Raw genomic sequence first — 23,068 nt, 5'->3', positions numbered from 1 at the left:
CAACCAAATGGATAATAGTTCTTGATTTTTCCCTGGGACCTCTAAGTAGAAGTAAATGTTGGCAGATAAACTATTCTTACAGTACATTCTTTGAGACTTTTTGTTCCTATTTCTAAATATAGACCCTAGAAGGTCCCTCTGGGGGTGGTAGCACCAGGGATGGGAACTGTAAGGGCAGAACCATAATTCATCAGCCGTGTTTAAATGGGTGAGTGTGACCTTTGTGGCCAGCTAATGTAGGACATAGGCATGCAAAATGGTAGGACCCAGCTCTACTTATGCTAAGGTGTTCTCAGACCAATGGCCTCATCATTCATTTCAACTCTAAAGGGGAATTGATAATTTCACATCTAAATTGATGGGTTTTTGTTTCTTGGAATGGTGATTCTTTTTTTTTTTTTTTTTTTTTTTTTTTTGCGGTACGCGGGCCTCTCACTGCCGCTGCCCCTCCCGTTGCGGAGCACAGGCTCCGGACGCGCAGGCCCAGCACCCATGGCTCACGGGCCCAGCCGCTCCGCGGCATGCGGGATCCTCCCAGACCGGGGCACGAACCCACGTCCCATGCATCGGCAGGCGGACCCTCAACCACTGCGCCACCAGGGAAGCCCGGTGATTCTTAATTTTTAAGTTGCTTTACTCATGTGTTCCCGTAACATTCTATTCTTACCTCATCATATGTATCATACTGTATATATGGGAATGGTATGTTTACTCATTTCTGTTCACCAGACTATATGCTCCATGAGGAAAGGGGCTGTATTACCTTTTTTTCCTTGAGGAAAAGGACTGTATGACATTATATTTGCATTGCTGAGCACAGTGCCTAAGATGTGGCATAGGCACTCAGATATTTGTTGAATGAATATAATATTATAGATGAATCCTGAGCTATATTCTGTATTGTTCTAGAATTACTGCAATATTTTCTCTCAAATAAAAATCCCAAGTCTTGGGACTTCCCTGGCGGTCCGGTGGTTAAGACTGCATGCTTCCACTGCAGGGGGCATGGGTTCCATTCCGTGGTCAGGGAAGTTCTGCATCGTGGTGTGGCCAAAAAGAAAAAAAAAATCCCAACTCTTTTGAATTAAAGCATTAATTTATTTACATATACAAGGTATATGGATGTACCCTATTTTATTTAATCAGTCTCTTATTGATGGTTAATTAGGTTGTCTTTCAGCTTTTTCTGTTGTAAATAACATTGCTGTGAACACCTTTAAATATACCTCTTTGCAAATACATGCATAGAAGTATATATATGTGTTGTAGGATATATGCGTTGTAGGATAAATTCATGTAAGTGGAATTATTGATCCAAAGGGTGTGTGCATTGAAAATGTTGATAGATAATGCCAAACAATAGGTACTACTCCTACTCTTATAGTAGGAGCTGTAAGCTGCTAAATATTGGATTATCTTTTTAGCAGTCCCTGAGTCCTTTGCTTAGATGGCCCTCTAGTTAAAAAACATTATCTCTTTAATGACTTGTTCTTATTACCATAGATGAAGAAGGCTTATAAAGTTTTGTTGTTCAAACAGATTTGGCAATAGTCTGGTTATATTGGTGGTCCCTTGGAAGTTCAATATTAAGAAAAAATTAGCACACTTTTTTTTTTTAACCAGGTTTAGGGCGGAGTACGGGGACAAAAAGATGAGTAGAGATTGTAGTTATGAGAGGTACATGTAGGAGATTAGGAAAGAATACAAGCCCCCACCCGTAAAGTATTTTCTGCTGTCTTAAAACCAGAGGACTCTTGTGGTTGTACTATAGGGGCAATTATATATTTATGTTCCATCAGCTGCCTTTGTGAAAAGAGAAAAAAAAATCGCTTGTTTTTTTCTCCCCAACTTTATGGACTGACTTGTAAATTTGACTAATTGGAAGGTCCCGTTGTTAAATTTATTTATCTCGGTGTTCTGACAGCCCTAGGTGAAGCTGACCTAAAGCATTAAAAAAATTTTTTTAATCTACTGGAGTCTTTGGTCTCAGAAAAGAAGGGAATTTACTTGTTTAAAATTCTGTTCATCTTTGTTCTAAGGGGGTTTAAACCTATCATATAAATCTCTTTCACAAATAACCTTTATAACTTTTCAGTCTCAACTAATCACCATCATTATTAAGTTATTGAGAGTTTTATTATTCTACCAAGTTCTGGATTCAGTTTGCTAATATTTTGTTAAAGAATTTTGCATGCCTGTGTAAGGAATATTTTTCTGTATTTTTATTTTCTTGTAATAGCCTTGTCTGGTTTGGGTATTAGTGCTTAAGTCTGTGAAACATTTTGAGAAGTGCTTGCTCTTCCTTAATTTGCTGAAGGAGTTTCATAAGCATCCTTCGATGTTTACAGAATTTACTAATGAAGCCATCTGGCCTTGGAGTTCTCTTTGTCAGATGGTTTTAAATTATGGGTATACTTTTTTAAAGTGATATAAGGCTATTCAGATTTTCTACTTCTGCTTGTGTCAGTTTTGGAAATGTATGCCTTTCAAGGAACTTGACTATTTCATCTTGATGAGTGGACATCAAGGAATTTGTCCGCTCACCTAAGTGTGTAATTTATTGGCATAAACTTGTTCATAATATTCTCTTATTTTTTAGGATTTATAGTGATAGTCCCTTTTTTTTTTTTTTTTTTTGCAGTACACAGGCCTCTCACTGTTGTGGCCTCTCCGGTTGCGGAGCACAGGCTCCGGACACACAGGCTCAGCGGCCATGGCTCACGGGCCTAGCCGCTCTGTGGCATGTGGGATATGCCCGGACCGGGGCACGAACCCGTGTCCCCTGCATCGGCAGGAGGACTCTCAACCACTGCGCCACCAGGGAAGCCCGATAGTCCCTCTTTTATTTCCAATACTTATTTTTCTCTTTTTCTTGATCATTTTAGGGATTATCAATTCTATTGATCTTTTCAAGGAACCAACTTTTGGTTTCATTGATTTTTCTCTGTAGTTTGCATGTTTCCTATATCATTGATTTCTGCTGTTATTTATTTTCTGTTACTTATTTGGGTTTAACTTGCTCTTTTTCTGGTTTCCTTAGGTGGAAGCTTTAAACTTTGAATTTAACTCTTTTTTTCTAAAAGCATTTAGAGCTATAAATTTCTCTCTAAGCATTGCTTTAGCTGTATCCCGCAGATTTCCATTATTATTTGATTTAAATTATTCTTTAATTTTTCTTGTGATACATTCTTTGATTCATGAGTTATTTAGAATTGTGTGTTTAATTTCCAAACATTAGGGCATTTTCCAGAATTCTTCTATTTTATTGATTTCAATTTAATTCATGTGGTCAAAGAACATACGCTGCATGATTTCAATCCTTTTAAATTTATTGAGATTTGCTTTATAGACCAGGAAATGGTTTATCTTGGTGTATGTTCCATGTGTACTTGAGAAGAATGTGTATTTTGTTGTTGGTTGTGGTGCTCTATAAAAGTCAGTTCATTGGAGTGTTGTCTAAATCATCTATATCCTTGTTTATTGAGTGTGTGTGTATGTGCATGTGTGTCCAGTCTATCAATTAACTGAGAGTTGAATGTTAAAATTTTTAAATAATATTTGTCGATTTGTCCTTGTCTCTCTTTAGTTTTGCTTCATGTACTTCCATTACACCTTTCCCATATACCTTTAGTGTTGTTATATCTATTTACTGTTATGTCTGATTACTCCTTTTTCATTATCAAATGCCCCTCTTTACCTCTGGTAATCTCAAGATAATACTTGTGTTTGAATCTACTTTGCTCGACATTAGTATAGCCATTCCAGATTTTGTAGGATAAGTGCTTGGATCATATATCCTTTTACGTTCTTTTACTTTTTTTTTTTTTTTGCGGTACGCGGGCCTCTCTGTTATATGGCCTCTCCCGTTGCGGAGCATAGGCTCCGGATGCGCAGGCTCAGCGGCCATGGCTCACGGGCCCAGCCGCTCCGCGGCATGTGGGATCTTCCCAGACCGAGGCACGAACCCGTGTCCCCTGCATCGGCAGGCGGAGGCTCAACCACTGCGCCACCAGGGAAGCCCCGTTCTTTTACTTTTAATCTACCTGTGTTATTATGTTTAAAGTGTGTGTCCTATTAAGGGGCACATAGTAGGGTTTTTATCTAGCCTGAAAACCTCTGCCTTTTAATTGGGGCCGTTTTCTACATTCAGTGTAAATTTTTTTTTTTTTTTTTTTTTTTTTTTTGCCGTATGCGGGCCTCTCACTGTGGTGGCCTCTCCCGCTGCGGAGCACAGGCTCCGGACGCGCAGGCTCAGCGGCCATGGCTCACGGGCCCAGCCGCTCCGCGGCATGTGGGATCTTCCCGGACCGAGGCACGAACCCGTGTCCCCTGCATCGGCAGGCGGAGGCTCAACCACTGCGCCACCAGGGAAGCCCCGTTCTTTTACTTTTAATCTACCTGTGTTATTATGTTTAAAGTGTGTGTCCTATTAAGGGGCACATAGTAGGGTTTTTATCTAGCCTGAAAACCTCTGCCTTTTAATTGGGGCCGTTTTCTACATTCAGTGTAATTTTTTTTTTTTTTTTTTTTTTGCCGTATGCGGGCCTCTCACTGTGGTGGCCTCTCCCGCTGCGGAGCACAGGCTCCGGACGCGCAGGCTCAGCGGCCATGGCTCACGGGCCCAGCCGCTCCGTGGCATGTGGGATCTTCCCGGACCAGGGCACGAACCCGTGTTCCCTGCATCGGCAGGCGGATTCTCAACCACTGCACCACCAGGGAAGCCCCCAGTGTAATTATTAATATGATTCACTTAAGTCTGTTTGTTTATTTATTGGCTGCTTTGGGTCTCAGTTGTGACATGTGGGATCCTCCATTGCGGTGCGTGGGCTTCTCTCTAGTTGTGGCGTGTGGGTTTAGTTGCCCCACAGCATGTGGGATCTTAGTTCCCCCACCAGGGATTGAGCCAGCATTCCCTGCATTGTAAGATGGATTCTTAACCACTGGACCACCAGGGAAGTCCCCATTTAAGTCTCTTTTCTCTTTGTCCCATCTGCTTCTGTTTTTTTTTGTACTTCTGCATATTCCTTCCATCCTTTGTGCTTTTATTGTCATACATTTTACTTCTACATATATTATTATATATTGTAATTATTTAAGCTTCAAAAGTCAGTTTTTTTTTAATTCCCAGGTATTTTATTCTTTTTGTCACAATGGTAAATGGGAGTGCTTCCTTAATTTCTCTTTCAGATTTTTCATCATTAGTGTATAGGAATGCAAGAGATTTCTGTGCATTAATTTTGTATCCTGCTACTTTACCAAATTCATTGATTAGCTCTAGTAGTTTTCTGGTAGCATCTTTAGGATTCTCTATGTATAGTATGTCATCTGCAAACAGTGACAGTTTTACTTCTTTCCAAATTTGTATCCCTTCAAAAGTCAATTATTCTTGAAGGAAATTAAGGTATGAGAATACTTTGTATCTACTCATATATTTACTATTTCTTTAAAGAACTTAGGGAATGAGAATATTTTGTATCTACACATACATTTACCATTTCTGCCCTTCTTCATTCCTTCATGAAGATTTGGGTTTCTGTTTGGCATCTTTTTCCTTCATTGTGAAGAACTTCATTTAACATTTCTTATTGTGCAGGTCCCTTGGTGATGATTTCTTTCAGCTTTTGTTTTCATCTTTTGTTTGTCTGTTAATATCTTAATTGAGCTTTACTTTTGAAGGATTTTTTGATGAATACAGTCAATTTTGTTATTTGTGGTGGTTATGGCCTATAAAGTCACAGAAAATACTGAACTCGCAGATACTGAATCATTGTCCCTAGGGGAAATACAGGGTTAGGTTCCTGTGAACCTTTAGTCATAACATTTTTGTTATTCGTCAGTATATAACTTTGTTTTAAGTGTGTTTCTATTTAAAGAAACACATTATTTGATATATATTGTAGACTAATTAACATTGAACTCATGGCTAACAGAACTATAACTCATGTCTGAATAAACCTTATCTAACACACGTGATTCCTCTGTAAGGTACATCATAGCCTTCTTGATGTTAAGAACACTAGACAGCACTTCAGCATTGTGCTTAGGGGCCATATCAGAATACCAACAGAAAGCACAGAAATGTAAACAGTAGAGCACTAAATAGACCGCTAAAAGAATACTTGTTTACTGTATGTGAGCTGAAACAAGAAGGCATAGGCTTGCCTTGTTTGACCTCACCTGGCAACATATGTTGGGGAACTGGAATGTATGGCTATTCTGCATGTGCCTGCTGCTGTAAGTACTGATTTTGGGTTTTTCAATTTAGTGAGTAGGCCAGTTGGCAAATTAAGGAATCAGATTATGATGGTTGGCTGCATGCAATGCAGTTTTTTGCATCATTTTAAAGAATGTTTTTTTTATTTTTATTTTTTTTATTTTTTGTGGTACGCGGGCCTCTCACTGTTGTGGCCTCTCCCGTTGCGGAGCACAGGCTCCGGACGCGCAGGCTCAGCGGCCATGGCTCACGGGCCCAGCCGCTCCGCGGCACGTGGGATCCTCCCAGACCGGGGCACGAACCCGTGTCCCCTGCATCGGCAGGCGGACTCTCAACCACTGCGCCACCAGGGAAGCCCTAAAGAATGTTTTATTATCTTTTGGATTGCGTTGTTTCCAGTGAGAGGTCAGGTCATTCTTACTGTTTACCTGCCTTTTCCCTCTGTTTTTAAGATTTTTCTCTGTCTTTAGTTTTCAGCAATTTGGCTTCTACAGTGTAGTTCTTTGTGGTTTTGTGTTTATCCTGCTTGTGGTTCATTGAGCTTCTTGGATCTGTGGGCTGGTATTTTCTATCACTATTTTCAAATATTAGGCCGTTATATCTTAAAACTTTTTTTTCCTGTTTCAGTCATTATTGTCTTTGGGGGGACTCCAGTTATGTATGCTTTAACTGCTTGATTATCTCATAGGTCATTGAGACTGTTCATTTTTTCCCCCCAGCTTTTTGTTCTTCATGCTGTGCTTCAGTTTGGATATTTTCTTTCTGTTGCTCTTTAAGTTTATTGATCTTTTCTTCTCCATTTTCCAATCTACTTTTAAGCTCATCTGGTGAAATTTTCTTTAGGTTAATGTAATTTTCAGTTACAGCATTTCCATTTGGTTCTTTTTCTAGCCCATGTTTTTCTACCAAGACTCTCTGTTCACTCATTATGTCTATCTTTTACTGTACATACTTAGGAATTTTTAAAAGCTGTTTAAATTTCCATTTTAATATTCATTAATCCAACATTTACACTATTTCTTTTTGTTTATATAGGCTGTTTTTTCTTATTTATGCTCAAATTTTCTTCTTTTCATGTCCAGTAATTTTTTATTTTATACTGCTTGTCATGGATGTGGTGATAGTTTTGTTCTGGAAGGCAGTTGATGTGCTGGCAAATCACCTTGATCTTTTTAAGTCTTGATTTTAAAGTTAGGGTGGGTCTAGAGCAGTGGCTGGCTGACTTTTTCTTTAAGGGCAAAGTAGTAAATATTTTAGGCTTGTGGGTCATACAGGTTCTATCTAACTACTCAACTTTGCCATTATAATGCAGAAGTAGCCATAGACAATACATCCCATGAATGGACATGACTTTCTCCCAATACAACTTTGGCCCATGAGCCATGTTTTGCTGACTCTTGGTCTAGAGTATCCCTTAGTTTAGGGTTATAGTAGTCCCACTCTTAAGGTGTACCTTTTCTGGAATCTCACTTTTATGCTTGGGATGTTTATGAGATCTCTCCACTCTGACTGGCCAGAACTTTAGGTCAGGTCTTCCAGAACAGTGTGACCTCCAGAGTATCCATTCAGCTCACAACTCTATCATAGATTTGTCTGCTGGATCTTGGTAAGTCTTGTGATCTATATGTGCAGCATTGTATTCAGCCAGATGTTTAAAGGGAACATCTATCTAGATTTCTGGAGCACCTTTTCTTTGAAGCTTTCCTTTGTATGTCACCCTGCCCCACAAATCCCAGACAACTCAACAGCTTCCTCTGCTCAGCAAGAGTGCAGTATCCTTGGGCTCCTCTGCCATGTGCTGTTGACAGAAAGTGCTTTCAGACAGAAAGCCAGGGCATTCCTCTGGCGTGCTTCCCTCTTCTCAGGATTACACTTCTGCCTGTGGTCCAGTGTCTCAGGACAGTTGCTTCATATATTTTGCCCAGTTTTATAGTTGTTTATGTTGGAAGGGTTAGTGTGATAAAATTACTTTCATGGCTAGAAGCAGAGGTTCTTCTCTATGATTTTAAAGTGCAGTTTATTTTTCTTTTTTTATAAATTAGATACGATTTTACTGACCACTTATACTTTTTTTTTAAAGTTTATTTTATTTATTTATTTATGTTTGGCTGCATTGGGTCTTTGTTGCTGCACGTGGGCTTTCTCTAGTTGCAGTGAATGGGTGCTACTCTTCGTTGTGGTGTGTGGGCTTCTCATTGCAGTGGCTTCTCTTGTTGCAGAGCATGGGGCTCTAGGCACGCGGGCTTCAGTAGTTGTGGCTCGCGGGCTCTAGAACGCAGGCTCAGTAGTTGTAGTGCATGGGCTTAGTTGCCTCGGGGCATGTGGGATCTTCCCAGACCAGGGCTGGAACCCGTGTCCCCTGCATTGGCAGGCGGATTCTTAACCACAGCGCCACCAGGGAAGCCCTGACCACTTATACTTTTGGTTGATAAACAGGTTTTGAAATGAACCTGTCATGGAAAATACTCAGTATAAGAGTGTGTGGACATTGTTGAGATTGTGATAGCATGTATATATTTTTTGAATTGACCAGTAATAAATTCAAAACTGATAATGCCATTTTTACTTTCTTGAAAAGTGATTTACTAAAAAAAAAAAAAATTTCTCCAGTGAACTTTAATTTTGCAACTGATTCTTGTGTAGTGGAAGTAATTAGCGTTCACAGTTTGTAGCCCTGAGGCAGTTAATCGAAACTTACATTCTAGTTTTAGGCTTAGGTAAGGAAAAGAATCTAACATTAGGGCCAACATGAGGAACAGATCATTTGGAAATCTTTCATACTGTCATTATAAGCAGCTCAGTGGTTCTTTTTATTTTACTGAGGGTAATAAGGAAATAAATATATATATATATGATTATAGTTTAAATTATTTTCTAGCTTTGTCATTAACTAAGCTATGTGACTTTGAATAAGTTGCTTTATTCTCTGAGCTTAGGTACCTGGAAATGTAGATTAACAAAAATAAGGTAAGAATGAGTATGTTTTACAAAGAGAGTTAGTGAGGCTGAATATGGTGAATTTGAGCATTAGTGGATGTCAGCGTTCATATGCAGGAGGGGGAAGCATGGGTTTGGTTAGGAAGAAGTTTATTTTGTTAGCATAGATGACATGTAAGGAGATGTTGAGATAAGCTTAGACAGTTAAATTGGGGCCATATAGTGCAGGGCCTTATATATCTGACTAAGAACTTTTGGTGTAATTCAGTATGTAACTGGGACCTTTTAAATATTTTCGAGCAAGAAAAATATATAGAATTGTCCTTTTTGATGGCTGTAGAGGAGAGAGGTAATAGGAGAGTTCTGGCTTCCCTTTTGCCTATTTAGTGAAAACTTTTTTTTTTTGTAATATGACATTATGTTTTTACTTAATGTGGATATATATAATTAAGTCCTTAATATTTATTGTTTCTTCTGGCTGTCTGTTCAAATAGTACAAATGAGATTGATGATTAAGGTTTTAATTTCATTCAGTAGTTAGAATTTGGCATTATGAGTAGATCATAGAAAGAAGGGGAGTTGTTTGCCTTTTTTGTAAGCCCAGTAATGTAAGCGTATGTGTAACATATCTCAGTAATTCAGAACATTTTATTTTTTACTTAATATAGGATCCCTTATTATAAAATTAGTTCATTCACTTGTGAAAGTGAGGGTCTTGCAGAAAAAGGAAGATGAAAATCAGTAATTATTTTTCAGAACAGGAAATAGATAATTTTTAGGTGTTTTAGCCTTAGAATTTGGTAGCTTTTGTGATATATAAATATTGTTGATCAAAATTTTCTTTTGACATCGTCAATTTTATTAGTCATTTTCAAATTCTAAATTTGTATAGTAAAGTCTAGAAAAGAAGTACTGCAGAGCGGTTAAAGGAAAGAGCATGGACTGGTAAACTATGGATTCAGTCTCAGATCCATCACTTTTTTCAGTTTTGTGACTGGGGAAGTTACTTAGCCTTTTTATGCCTCTGTTTCCTCATCTGTGAAATCAAGATAACAGTAGTACCTATTTTACAGGATGGTTTTGAGTATTAAAAGACCATGTGAAATCAATATGCCTGGCCATCGTTAACATCTCTATAAATGTTGTTATATGGTGAAGTAAAAGCAAACAATCAGTCAAATATTTTGGATAATTACAGGGTATTTGCTGGGTGACTGTTTATCTTGTTTCAGGAGCTCAAATTTATGGGGCTGATAAAGTAGGAATATGTAATTTATTATTGCACTTGTGCATAGGATGCAGCACATGAACTTGGGAGTTAGACCTATTCAAATCCTGGCTCTCTGGCCTCCTAGCTCTGTGACTTAGGGCAAATTGTTTCTTTTTTCCCCTTCCCTCCCTCACAACATTTTGAGGTTGTTACTCTTTATTTTGCAAATGAGGAAATGAAGCACAGAAAGGCTAAGTAGTAACTTTCTCAGGGTTACACATTTATATTGTGTAATATGTGACGGATCTGGGGTTTGGACCCAGGCAGTTTGATCCCATGATTCATGATGGGCCTTAGTAGGAGTCCCTGAGCAACTCTCTTCTTCTTGAAGGCAAAATGGTAATGACCTCTTCTGGGTTTTTTTCTAAGTGCTTTTAGAAATGGAATACTTGTTTTGTGGCTAATTTTGGATTGAGTCTCATTTTACAAAATGAGGATTTATTTTTTTTTGGAAATTTGTGAATATTTCAACTATCAATTTATAAACTTTCTCACTTGACCAAGTGCCAGGAATATAGTTTTTACTATAAGAGATATTCTGGTATTAGATACGCATAAGAATATATTTTTAAAAAATACTTTAAAATTTTGGCACAGTTTTAGATATAGTTTGGTTTCCCTCTGATTTTAACATGTTTCTAGTTCACTTTACAAGTAGACTGTCTCTGAATTAGTTGGCTTTTAACTATATTGTCTAGATGAAAAAGACAACCATTTTGTTAAGGATTTGCTTCCTTATATTTAGGTGGAGCAGCTGTGTAATTATTTGGTTCTGCTCTTTGACCCCCAAATCTCAGTTTGTACAACATTATAATTCATTATTTTAGCTGAAAGGAATTTTCAAATTGTCATTTTACGAACGAGAACTGTGTAATTTAACTAAGATTCCATAACAAGTCATCTTTAAAAAGTGTGTACACATATGTGTAAATTTTATAAAATCTCATAAGGCAGTGTGTCTTACTGGTTTGGATGAGTGGCCCATTCAACCTGTTGTTCTAGGTTATAGGAGACTCTTAAATGCATGTCATGTATTTCCCATCTCCACCCCATCTAGGAAGCCTTTAGATATGACATCATACCTAGTATGAATTTAAAATTTATGTGACATTATGAATTTAACTCTCCTACTCATCAAAAGGAATACCCTTGGAAGACAAGTTCCATGTTCATGATAGCCACATCTGTGATTTATTTTTTTTCTATTAATCAGCCTTGTCTAGCTTGTTCTTCCAGATAGAAGTGTCCAAATTTATTAGGTCCTCTACACTAAAGGAATACCTCCTGTCGCCTCTCAGACTATTTCACATTGTCTTTTGCTAGAGCCCTTTCTCTAGTATAAACCACAGAAGATCTTTAGCTCAAGATCTCCCAATTGCAGGTATAAAATGACATTGTACAAGGTTAATATACCAATATATAGTGTATTAGTTGACTGGGGCTTCTATACCAAAATACCATAGACTAGGTGGCTTAAACAACAGAAATTTATTTCTTACAGTTCTGAAGGCTGGGAAGTCTAAGATCAAAATGTGGGCAAGTTAGGTTTCATTCTGAGGCCTCTTTTCTTGGCTTATAGGTTGCTGCCTTCTGTATGCTCACATGACCTCTTCCTGTGACCATGGTCCCACCCTCATGACGTCATATATTCCTAATTACTTCCGAAAGGCCCCATCTCCAAACACAACACATTGAACCTTAGGGCTTGAACATAATGAATTTTAAGGGAAACACAAACATTCAATTTATAACATACAGCATATATTGGTTAAGAAAGTGAGCTCTGGAGTTGAATTGTCTGAGTCTCACTACTTATCTATTGAGTGAGTTACTTGTCTGTCACTCTTTTTTTTTTAATCTGTTAAATGAGATATTAACAGCAACACTTGTAACAGTAGAGTTGTAAGGAGTAAAATGAGTTCTTGCATCATGTAAATCACTTAGAATAACAAGTAGAGAATATGCATGATTTTCTGAAAGTGTTCTAAATTGAACATATACCAATAAAAAAAGATAAGATTAGTATATTAAAGCCACTTTGGTTCATGAAGTTTCTTTAACATAAACATGTTATTGCCTCTTGAAAAATGATAGGTTCTATAGATATCATTTAATCAATTTTATAATATATATTATAATTTAATCTGGATTAATGGTACTACTAATGGTACTACTTTTTCCTTTCCATCATGGCTTTTTCTCTGTAGATAAAGTTTTGTGTTAACTCATTACAAACTGAACCCCTTGCTTGTTCCTCTTTAGTCTCCTTCCAACTCTGTCTTTATTTCTGCTGAGGTTATATTCTATTTGTTTTTCAGATGAGACACTTTTTGCTCTTCCTGCTGCATCTGAGCCTGTGATACACTCCTCTGCAGGCAAGTTCTTTCTGCTAGCCTTTTACCCTCTGTGTATTCTAACTTTAATTCTTTAGTTATGTTCACTCTGTGCTTAGTAGTTTGAATTTACTAAAAATAAGCATGGTTCCAAGAATGTTTATCTACTGACCAAGTTGAAATTTGCATTTTATATGCAGTGTCCAAGAGAGAAATGGGCAGAAACCTGATTAATAATTGGAAATGTGTAAGGAATTCTTGGCCCCTTGATTTATGTTTACATATTGACTAGTCATTTTTTCCAAATACAGTTTATTTGCTTATAGCTGACAGGCTTTCATAGAAAAGAATGTCAGCCTATGACAGTTAATTATCCAGGGCCCTTTCTTTCTTATGCTGTCAAACTCTCTTCTCAAATCCTCATTTCTTCCTCTGAGACTAGTTAGAAGTAGCTTTTCTCAGTTAATTGTACGTGAGGTTTTTCTCAAAGACTTGATGTCTTTGCATAGTATATAATAGCTTCTGTAGCCATGCACATGTTTTTTGACAATAGCTTTAATTTTTCAATTATGATTCAGTCTACTTAATTATTATTTATTAACTAAATGTTATTAGCATTTTAGTTATCAGTAAGTCTTTACTAACAGTATTTTTGAATCTGTCATAAAACTTGCATTAAATCTGAGAACACTGGCATTCTCTAACTTTCCTTTCTGTCCATGGTCACAGAAAAAATTATGGATTTGAAGGAGCAGCCAGGTAACACTGTTTCTGCTGGTCAAGAGGATTTTCCATCTGTCCTGCTTGAAACTGCTGCTTCTCTTCCTTCTTTAGCTCCTCTCTCAGCTGCTTCTTTTAAAGAACATGAATACCTTGGTAATTTACCAGCAGTACTACCTACCGAAGGAACACTTCGAGAAATTTCAGATGAAGCTTCTAAAGAATTCTCAGAGAAGGCAAAAAAACCATTTGTAGACAGAGATTTACCAGAGTTTTCAGAATTGGAATACTCAGAAATGGGATCATCATTCTGTGGCTCTCCAAGAGCAGAATCTGCCATAACAGTAGCAAATCCTAGGGAAGAAATAATTGTGAAGAATAAAGATGAAGAAGAGGACTTAGTTAGTAATAACATCCTTCGTACTCAGCAAGAGTTACCTATAGTCCTTACCAAAGCAGTTAAAGAAGAGGATAGAGTTATGTCTCCAGAAAAAACAAAAGACGGTTTTAATGAAAAGGGAATTGTAGCAGAAGCTCCTATGAGGGAGGAATATGCAGACTTCAAACCATTTGAGCGAGTCTGGGAAGTAAAAGATACTTATAAGCAAGATAGTGATGTTTTGGCCGCTGGAGGTAATATAGAGAGCAAATTGGAAGGTAAAGTGGATGAGAAACGTTTTTCAGATAGCCTTGAACAAACAAATCGTGAAAAAGATAGTGAAAGTAGTAATGATGATACTTCATTTCCTAGTACACCAGAAGCTATAAAAGATGGTTCAGGAGCATATATCACATGTGCTCCCTTTAATCCTTCTGCAAACATTTTCCCCTTGTTGGAAGATCATACTTCAGAAAATAAGACAGATGAAAAAAAAATAGAAGAAAAAAAGGCCCAAATTGTAACAGAGAAGAATGCTAGTGCCAAAACATCAAACCCTTTCCTTGTGGCAACACAGGATTCTAAGACAGATTATGACACAACAGATCATTTATCAGAGGTGACTAAGGGAGTAGTGGCAAACATGCCTGAAGGTCTAACCCCAGACTTAGTACAGGAAGCATGTGAAAGTGAATTGAGTGAAGCTACGGGTACAAAAATTGCCTTTGAAACAAAAATGGACTTGGTTCAAACTTCAGAAGCTATGCAGGAGTCACTTTACCCTGTAGCACAGCTTTGCCCATCCTTTGAAGAATCTGAAGCTACTCCTTCACCAGTTTTGCCTGACATTGTCATGGAAGCGCCATTAAATTCTATAGTTCCTAGTGCTGGTGCTTCTGCAGTGCAGCTCAGTTCATCACCATTAGAAGCTCCTCCTTCGGTTAATTACGAAAGCATAAAACTTGAGCCTGAAAATCCCCCACCATATGAAGAGGCCATGAATGTATCACTAAAAAAAGTATCAGGAATGAATGAAGAAATTAAAGAGCCTGAAAGTATTAGTGTAGCTGTTCAAGAAACAGAAGCTCCTTATATATCTATTGCATGTGATTTAATTAAAGAAACAAAGCTCTCTACTGAACCAACTCCAGATTTCTCTGGTTATTCAGAAATAGCAAAAGTTGCACAGCTGGTGCCCACTCATTCTGAGCTAGTTGAAGATTCCTCACCTGATTCTGAACCAGTTGACTTATTTAGTGATGATTCAATTCCTGAAGTTCCACAAAAACAAGATGAAGCTGTGATACTTGTAAAAGAAAATCTCATTGAAACTTCATCTGAATCAATGATAGAACATGAAAATAAGGAAAAACTCAGTGCTTCACCACCACCTGAGGGGGGAAAGCCGTATTTGGAATCTTTTCAGCCCAATTTAGATACCACAAAAGATACCTTATCATCTAATGAAGTTTCAACATTGATCCAAAAGGTGAAAATTCCTTTGGAGATGGAGGAGCCCAATACTGCAGGTTATTCAAATGATGGCTTATTTATTGCTAAGGAAGCAAAAATAACAGAGAGTGAAACATTTTCAGATTCATCTCCAATTGAGATTATAGATGAGTTCCCTACATTTGTCAGTTCTAAAACAGATACTTCTCCTACATTAGTCAGGGAATACACTGACCTAGAAATATCCTACAAAAGTGAAGTTGCTAGTGTCCAGGATGGAGCTGGGTCATTGCCTTGCTCAGAATTACCCCATGACGTTTCTGTCAAGAGTGTACAGCCTAAAGATGAAGAAGAAGTTCATGTCCCAGATGAGTTCTCCAAAGATAGGGCTGATACTTCAAAGGTGCCCTTACTGCCTCCAGATGTTTCTGCTGTGGATGCTCAAACAGGGATAGGCAGTATAGTTAAACCCAAAGTTCTTGTGAAAGAAGCTGAGAAAAAACTTCCTTCTGATACAGAAAAAGAGCACAGACCACCATCTGCTATATTTTCAGCAGAGCTGAGTAAAACTTCAGGTAATCAATCCATACATTATTTTGTGCTTTCTTGCCACCTTTTGACCTATGGAACATTCTACTACATTTTGTGTAGTATGTTACATTTATAGTGTCTGATATATCACATTGATAAGAATTCTTTTTACTGTCTCAGTTTAAGATTTTAGTGCTTTTTCTAGCCCGCTTGCACTCATCATGCACCCTTGCTCTTAGCTTTTCCACACAATTATTTGTTGGTCATTTTTATATTGCACCATGGAACTAGAAAAAACTTTTTTTAGAATTGGCTTCAATGTCTTTTCCCTTCTTTTCTTTTGCTTTAGTGTTTCCTGGTAGCATGAAGAGCAAGAGGTATTAAAACAAAATATTTTCAGATGTGTTTACTTTTGTTTTCCCAGAAATATCTTCATTTAAAAATTTTGATGAAAGAACATTTCTGTTACCTGTTTCTGATCTTTCAATATAATGCAATAATTTCCAGTAAAAGGTATAAAGTTAAGCATATTGAGTATTAGATGTTTTGTTGAAAAGTATAAATTGAGGTATGCTATTTTTAATTCTCCTGAAAAGTACTAATTCTCATTTTTTTCTTTTGACTCTACACTTCCCACATATCTGATTTGTGTAAAGTGATTTGTACATGTGTTTTTTATTTAGCATTCTAATTTAGATGATTACTGTGTATTTACTGAATACACTTATGCATTGGAGATAGGTAGTACTGGTGGCAGAGACCAGTTTAGAGTTGCTGTAATTGAAGAAAGAGGAAATTATGAACGTAAGGCAATGGGATGAGCATGGAGACATAGTACTTAGTGTTTGATTGGAATTGGACATGAAAGTTAAGGGGAGGAGTTAAAGCTTACTCTAGGAAACCTGGGTTTCTTGTATGTGCAGATACATGGCAGTATGAGAAACTGAGTTAGGGAACATGAGAAAATAAAGTGGGAGAAAATAAAAAACTCAGTTTTGAATATGTTGTCATTAAGGTACCTATGAGACATCCAAGAATGATGGGTATTAAACATGAAGCTCTTGAGAGAGACCTTGACCGTATGTGTGTATTTACCATGGGCTCAGAGATTGTAATTAAAGCCACAGACATCAACTAGGGGGAGCCGAGGGAAGAGGAAGATTTAAAGTTGGAGGAATTGCTCAACATTATCAAATACTAGAGCGCTCAGTTAAGATAAGGATTGAGAATTTGTCAGAAGGGAGGGAAGGTGTTATAATGGTAATCCCTATTCTCAGATGGTTAACGATTTTCTACATCCTTGATTATGATATATTTAGGTGTTTTTTAAAAGTTTTGATTCTTATTACTGAATCAGATTCAGTAATTCTGATTCTTATTCTTATTTAAACCTGAAAGTATTGATAAGTATTAAATAATAAATAAAACTTGCTCAGATAATTTATTATCTCCCGTTTGTTTCCCTTGTTTTCTTAAAATGACATTTGTAGGCAAAATTCAATTTTAATTTTGGGAAGAAAGGCTGATTTTGTAAGGGAGATGAGCAAGGTATTATTGATGCAGACATTGATGCCTTATTGATATTTTTGGATAAAATTTGTTATGAGAAAAATGAATACTAGTCTTCTCCCTTGATAAGGGTATTTTATCTAACTGTATTCTTTTTTTTTTTTTTTGGCCACGCCATGTGGCTTGTGGGAGCTTAGTTCCCCAACCAGGGATAGAACCCAGGTCACAGCAGTGAAAGCACCGAGGTCTAACTACTGGACCACCAGGGAATTCTGTCAAACTGTATTCTTTTTTTTTTTTTTTTCTTTTTGCGGTATGTGGGCCTCTCACTGTTGTGGCCTCTCCCGTTGCGGAGCACAGGCTCCGGATGCGCAGGCCCAGCGGCCATGGCTCACGGGCCCAGCCGCTCCACGGCATATGGGATCCTCCCAGACCGGGGCACGAACCCATATCCCCTGCATCGGCAGGCGGACTCTCAACCACTGCGCCACCAGGGAGGCCCTCAAACTGTATTCTTAACAATGAAATGTAAATACTGATTTTTCTCAGTTCATAATTATGAACATTCATTCTGTTTTTTCTTTCACTGTACGTCATTATTTAGAGGCTCAGCGTTTCATATATGTTTTTATTTACTTTTAAAAAAAAATTGTGGCTAAAGATTTATGCTTTCAGTACCCTGATGGTTTCCATTTTTTAAAATTTATTATCATTATCACTAGCACTTTAATTTTTCACTTTCCACTCATTTTAAATATAAATGTATAAGTTACAGTATTCTAATAATTGCTTAAATTTATACTACTAAATATAGACCCAGATAGTGAAACTTCTGAAAAGAATAGCTAACTGATAGGCAGCACTACCAGATGACAGTTGAAATCTTCTCAGATGATGCATGGAAGTCCCAGTTTGGCATAGAATGACAGTTTAGGGATATAAGTGTATGATTGGAAGTGGAAGATCATCAACACATACTAAGGGCACAGAGAGGCTGTCTCTACCTTGGAATATTAGGAATGGCTTCACAAAGAGATGCTTCTATAAAAGCTACAGTTAGCAAATATGAGTAAACACATAGACCTGTTCATTTATATAAATATAATAAAAGTTTTCCAAATCCTGTTTTGGTATTTTTGGGGCAGGTGTATATGTGTGGGTATTATGGTCAGTTATGTAGAAACTGAAGCTATTCAAACTATTCACTTGAAGCTAGGGACATAGATGGATTTGAGACTGGCCATGGGTGACTCAGTGAAAAGAAACATTCAGGTTTATTCAGAACTAAACTGAAAAACCAATCTGTGCTAAGGAGGGATTATGATACACTGGATGCTAAATTTTCTCTGACTGGAATTAAGCAGAATTTTTTTTAAACTTATGGTCTCATTTAGAGAGTTTTTTTTTTTAAAAAAAGGATGATTGCTTTTTTAAAATTAACTTTCATTTGGAAATAAGTTCAAACTTAAAAACAATTGCAAAAATAAAAGTAGTACAAAGAATGTCTTATACTCTTCATCTAAATTTACCTACTAACATTTCTCCATTTACGTTATTATTTATGATCTCTCTTTTTATAGATAACTAGACAATGGATACATAGATACAGTGTATCCTTTTTTTCCTGAACCATTTGAGACTAAGTTATATACATTCTGTTTTACCCCTAAATACTTTAAAAAGGGATATTCTCTTACATAACCTCAGTACAGCTATTAACTTTGTAAATTTTACATTCATACAATACTTTTTTCTAATCTACCATCCATATTCTAGTTGTGTTAGTTGACCTAATAATGTTCTTTGTAGTGTCCTCTACTACAAGGTCCAGTGTAGTGCCAGGTTTTGCATTTAGTTATGTTACCTTTGGCTCCTTTAATCTGGGACATTTCCAGTCTTTATCTCTTATGATTGTAACATTTTTAAAGAACACAGGCCCTTTCCCTTCTTCCTTTTTAATAGAAAGTTCCTTGTTTTGCGTTTGTCTAATGTTTCTTAGTGATTAGATTGAGTTTGTGGATTCATGGCCAAAATGAAGATAATGTAGTGCCCCTCTCATAGCAATCTGGAGGTACCTACTATTCGTCAGTCCCTCATTGATGAGGTTTAATTTATACCATCTGGTCAAGGTGGTTCCTGTTTTCCTTATTGTATAATTACTATCTTTCTTCCTTCCTGACAACTAATAAGCAGTCTGATGGGTGACACTTCAAGACCATGTAAATATCCTGCCCTCCATCAAAATTCCCTCCCTAGATTTAGTATCTATTGATGATTCTTGATTGATTTATTCTTTACCATTGTTTGCAAAAGATGATTTTTCAGTTCTAATACTTTCTCCACATTTATCAGTCAACGCTGGCATTCTACTCTTAGCAAGAGCTCTCCTTTTCCATTAATTAACTAATTAATTATCAGTATGGATTCATGAATTTCTCTTTTCCCCCCAGTGGTTTATAATTCATTACTGTACTTAATTATTTTGGTTGTCAATTGTCACAGATTTGGAGGGCTCCCCTTCAAATTGGCTCAAGGACATGCAGCTGTCCTTTTTTTTTTAAGAGTGGAGAGGGAATCACTTCTTACTTTCCAGCATAACGAAATGGTGTAGGCTCCTCTTTTGCCCACTCTGTCCCAGCCCTGAAGTCAGCAGTTTCTCCAAGGATTCCTGATTCCTTTCAGTGATCAAGAGCTGGATGCTAATTGTACTTTGCTCCTGTGGGGTTTTTATATTTTAGCCCTTCCAGTGGACCAAGGTAGGAAATACTTGTATACATACATACAAATAAACATACACATATTTATTTATATATTTATGAAATCATGTGTTTACATAGATACCTCCAAATCCAAATCATTCCCAGAGGACTATTTCTTTCTTCCCTCATTTCACATTTGTATGTTCCTTCTATAGTGAGAACCTGGCTTCTAACACTACCAATACATTTATTAATTTGTTTAATCCTTGAGTACATCTAAAATAGTTTTAGAATGTTTTATAATATCATTATAATAAACATAGTAAAGGGTTCAGGTTTATTTTTTAAATCCACCTCCCTCAACCCTGCCCAGGTTACTCGGATTAGTTTTATTTTCCCTTTTCCTTCTACCTTCCCCCGTCTTCAGTGTGGTTATAATACTCATTTGAAATAAAGTTAGATTTGTTTCAGTTTGCTTTCAGTTTTAGGTTTTCTTTCTCTCTAGGACATTTTTAAATTAAGAATTTTGAAAGGCTGAGAAAAGAAGCTGAATTCTTTGCATTTTACCTAGAAAGGGGAGACTACCATTTATGGGAAATCTTTTAAGCACCAAGCATTTTCACATAGTCATCTCATTTAGTCTTCACCATATCTGAAAGAAGGAATGATTTCATGGATGACAAAACCTAAATCTGGGGATGTTACAAAACTTTACCAAGGTTGCATAGCAAATTATGTAGTAAGCACAATACTTTTGAGCTTCTATTGTGTTCCAGACATTGGGCTAACTTACTTTTTTTTTAAAAATTTTTATTGGAGTATAGTTGATTTACAATGTTGTGTTAGTTTCAGGTGTACAGCAAAGTGAATCAGTTACACATATACATATATCCACTCTTTTTTAGATTCTTTTCCCATATGGGTCACTGCAGAGTATTGAGTAGAATTCCCTGTGCTATACAGTAGGTACTTATTAGTTATGTGTTTTACATATAGTAGTGTGTATATGTCAGTCCCAATCTCTCAATTTATCCCCCACCCCCACCCCTTACACTCTGGTAACCATAAGTTTGTTTTCTATGTCTGTGACTCTTATTTCTGTTTTGTAAATAATTTGTACCATTTTTTTTGGATTAGATCACATATAAGCGATATCATATGATATTTGTCTTTCTCTGTCTGACTTCACTCAGTATGATAATCTCTAGGTCCATCCATGTTTCTGCAAATGGCATTATTTCGTCCTTTTTTATGGCTGAGTAATATTCCATTGTATATGTGTGCCACATCTTGTTTATCCACTCCTCTGTCGATGGACATTTAAGTTGCTTCCATGTATGGCTATTGTAAATGGTGCTGCAGTGAACATTGGGGTGCATGTATCTTTTTGAATTACAGTTTTCTCCGGATATATGCCCAGGAGTGGAATTGCTGGATCATATGTTAGTTCTATATTTATTTTTTTAAGGAACCTACATACTGTTCTCCATAATGGTTGTACCAGTTTACTTTCCCACCAACAGTGTAGGAGGGTTCCCTTTTCTCCACACCCTCCCCAGCATTTGTTGTTTGTAGTTTTTTTGATGATGGCCATTGTGACTGGTGTGATGTGATACCTCATTGTAGTTCTGATTTGCATTTCTTTAATAATTAGTGTTGTTGATCATCTTTTCATGTGCTTTTTGCCATCTGTATGTCTTTAGAGAAATGTCTATTTAGATCTTCTGCCCATTTTTTGATTGTGGTGTTTGTTTTTTTTGATGTTGAGCTGCATAAGCTGTTGATATATTTTGGAGATTAATCCTTTGTTGGTTGGTTTGTTTGCAAATATTTTCTCCCATTCTATGGCGTATCTTGTTTTGTTTATGGTTTCCTTTGCTGTGCAAAAGCCTTTAAGTTTCATTAGGTTCCATTTGTTTATTTTTGTTTTTATTTTCATTAGCAGGTGGATCAAAAAAGATCTTGCTGCGATTTATGTCAGAGAGTGTTCTGCCTATGTTTTCCTCTAAGAGTTTTATAGTTTCTGGCCTCACATTTAGGTCTTTAATCCATCTTGAGTTTATTCTTGTGTATGGTGTTAGAGAGTGTTTTAATTTTATTCTTTTATCTGTAGCTGTCCAGTTTTTCCAGCACCACTTATAGAAGAGACTGTCTTTTCTGTATATTCTTGTCTCCTTTGTCATAGATTAGTTGACTAACTTTCTTATTTATATTAGTTCTTATCCAGTTCCACAAAGGAGATATTTTTTCCGACAAGTGAAGAACTGGGATGTGACCTAGGTTTTGTCCCCTTCACAGTTTTGGAGCAAGCAGTTATTGTCCTAAATAGCAGACGACCAGGGTGCTGCTGCTTTTATTACATACCTGTTGTGTTGGGGGCATTAACCAATGCAAGGCATTTTAAAAACGTCAGGAACATTGGTTCAGGAACATTGTGTACATTTTCTCATGTGGTCCTCTATAAGTAGGGATATTAGAATGAGGGTAACATTCTGTTGCTTTCACGTGGAGACTGAATAACCCTATTGTTATTCAGCTGGACAACTGCTGTCTTTGTTGTTGGTGGGTCATTGGTGAAGAAAGGTGCTAATGTCTCCCCTCCAAACCACTGAGATCTTGACTTAATGATAGTGATTGCTTAATACATGTTTGTTGGTTGCCTGGTTTGCCACTAGTGCACAGAACGTTTTAAGTTCATAATCAAAGTATAGATTGTGTTTTGCTGACCTCTTGGAACTATTGGTGAGTGAAGTGTAAACCAACCAGAAGTTAATTATTCATTATACTTAAAGTGTGTGCTTTCCAGGAATAACCAAATTGTATTGCCATAATAAAGAACTCGCTGAAAAATGGCCCATTTATTTAGGTAAAGAATTAAAAATTATCCTTTGCCAATTTATAGATACTTCTTAAATGTGTTCATGAATAAGAGCTTTCTTTTGATGATGTTTATAACTTAAAACATTTTTCTTATATTAATTAAGAAAATTGATTATATGGCTTTTGGGCTTTCTCAGTAAAGCA

General features: G+C 36.9%; 1 protein-coding gene across 3 annotated transcripts in view; it reads left to right on the top strand.

The window, feature by feature from the left end:
• The window catches only part of RTN4 (reticulon 4), a 68,025-nt gene that overhangs the window by 5,119 nt on the left and 39,838 nt on the right, over nt 1-23,068 (top strand). The window contains exons 2-3 of one of the 3 annotated variants that reach the window (XM_060117886.1): nt 12,740-12,796; nt 13,484-15,880. The exons of 1 other annotated variant lie outside the window; for it this stretch is intronic. In XM_060117886.1, coding sequence (XP_059973869.1) covers nt 12,740-12,796; nt 13,484-15,880 — 2,454 coding nt within the window. The remainder of the gene's footprint in view (nt 1-12,739; nt 12,797-13,483; nt 15,881-23,068) is intronic. One more of the 3 variants, XM_060117887.1, reaches the window with a different exon arrangement.

Source organism: Mesoplodon densirostris, chromosome 14, assembly GCF_025265405.1.
Source record: "Mesoplodon densirostris isolate mMesDen1 chromosome 14, mMesDen1 primary haplotype, whole genome shotgun sequence".
NCBI lineage: Eukaryota > Metazoa > Chordata > Mammalia > Artiodactyla > Ziphiidae > Mesoplodon > Mesoplodon densirostris.
Note: the sequence above shows the minus strand (reverse complement) of the source record. Positions and strands in the feature narration are given on the sequence as shown.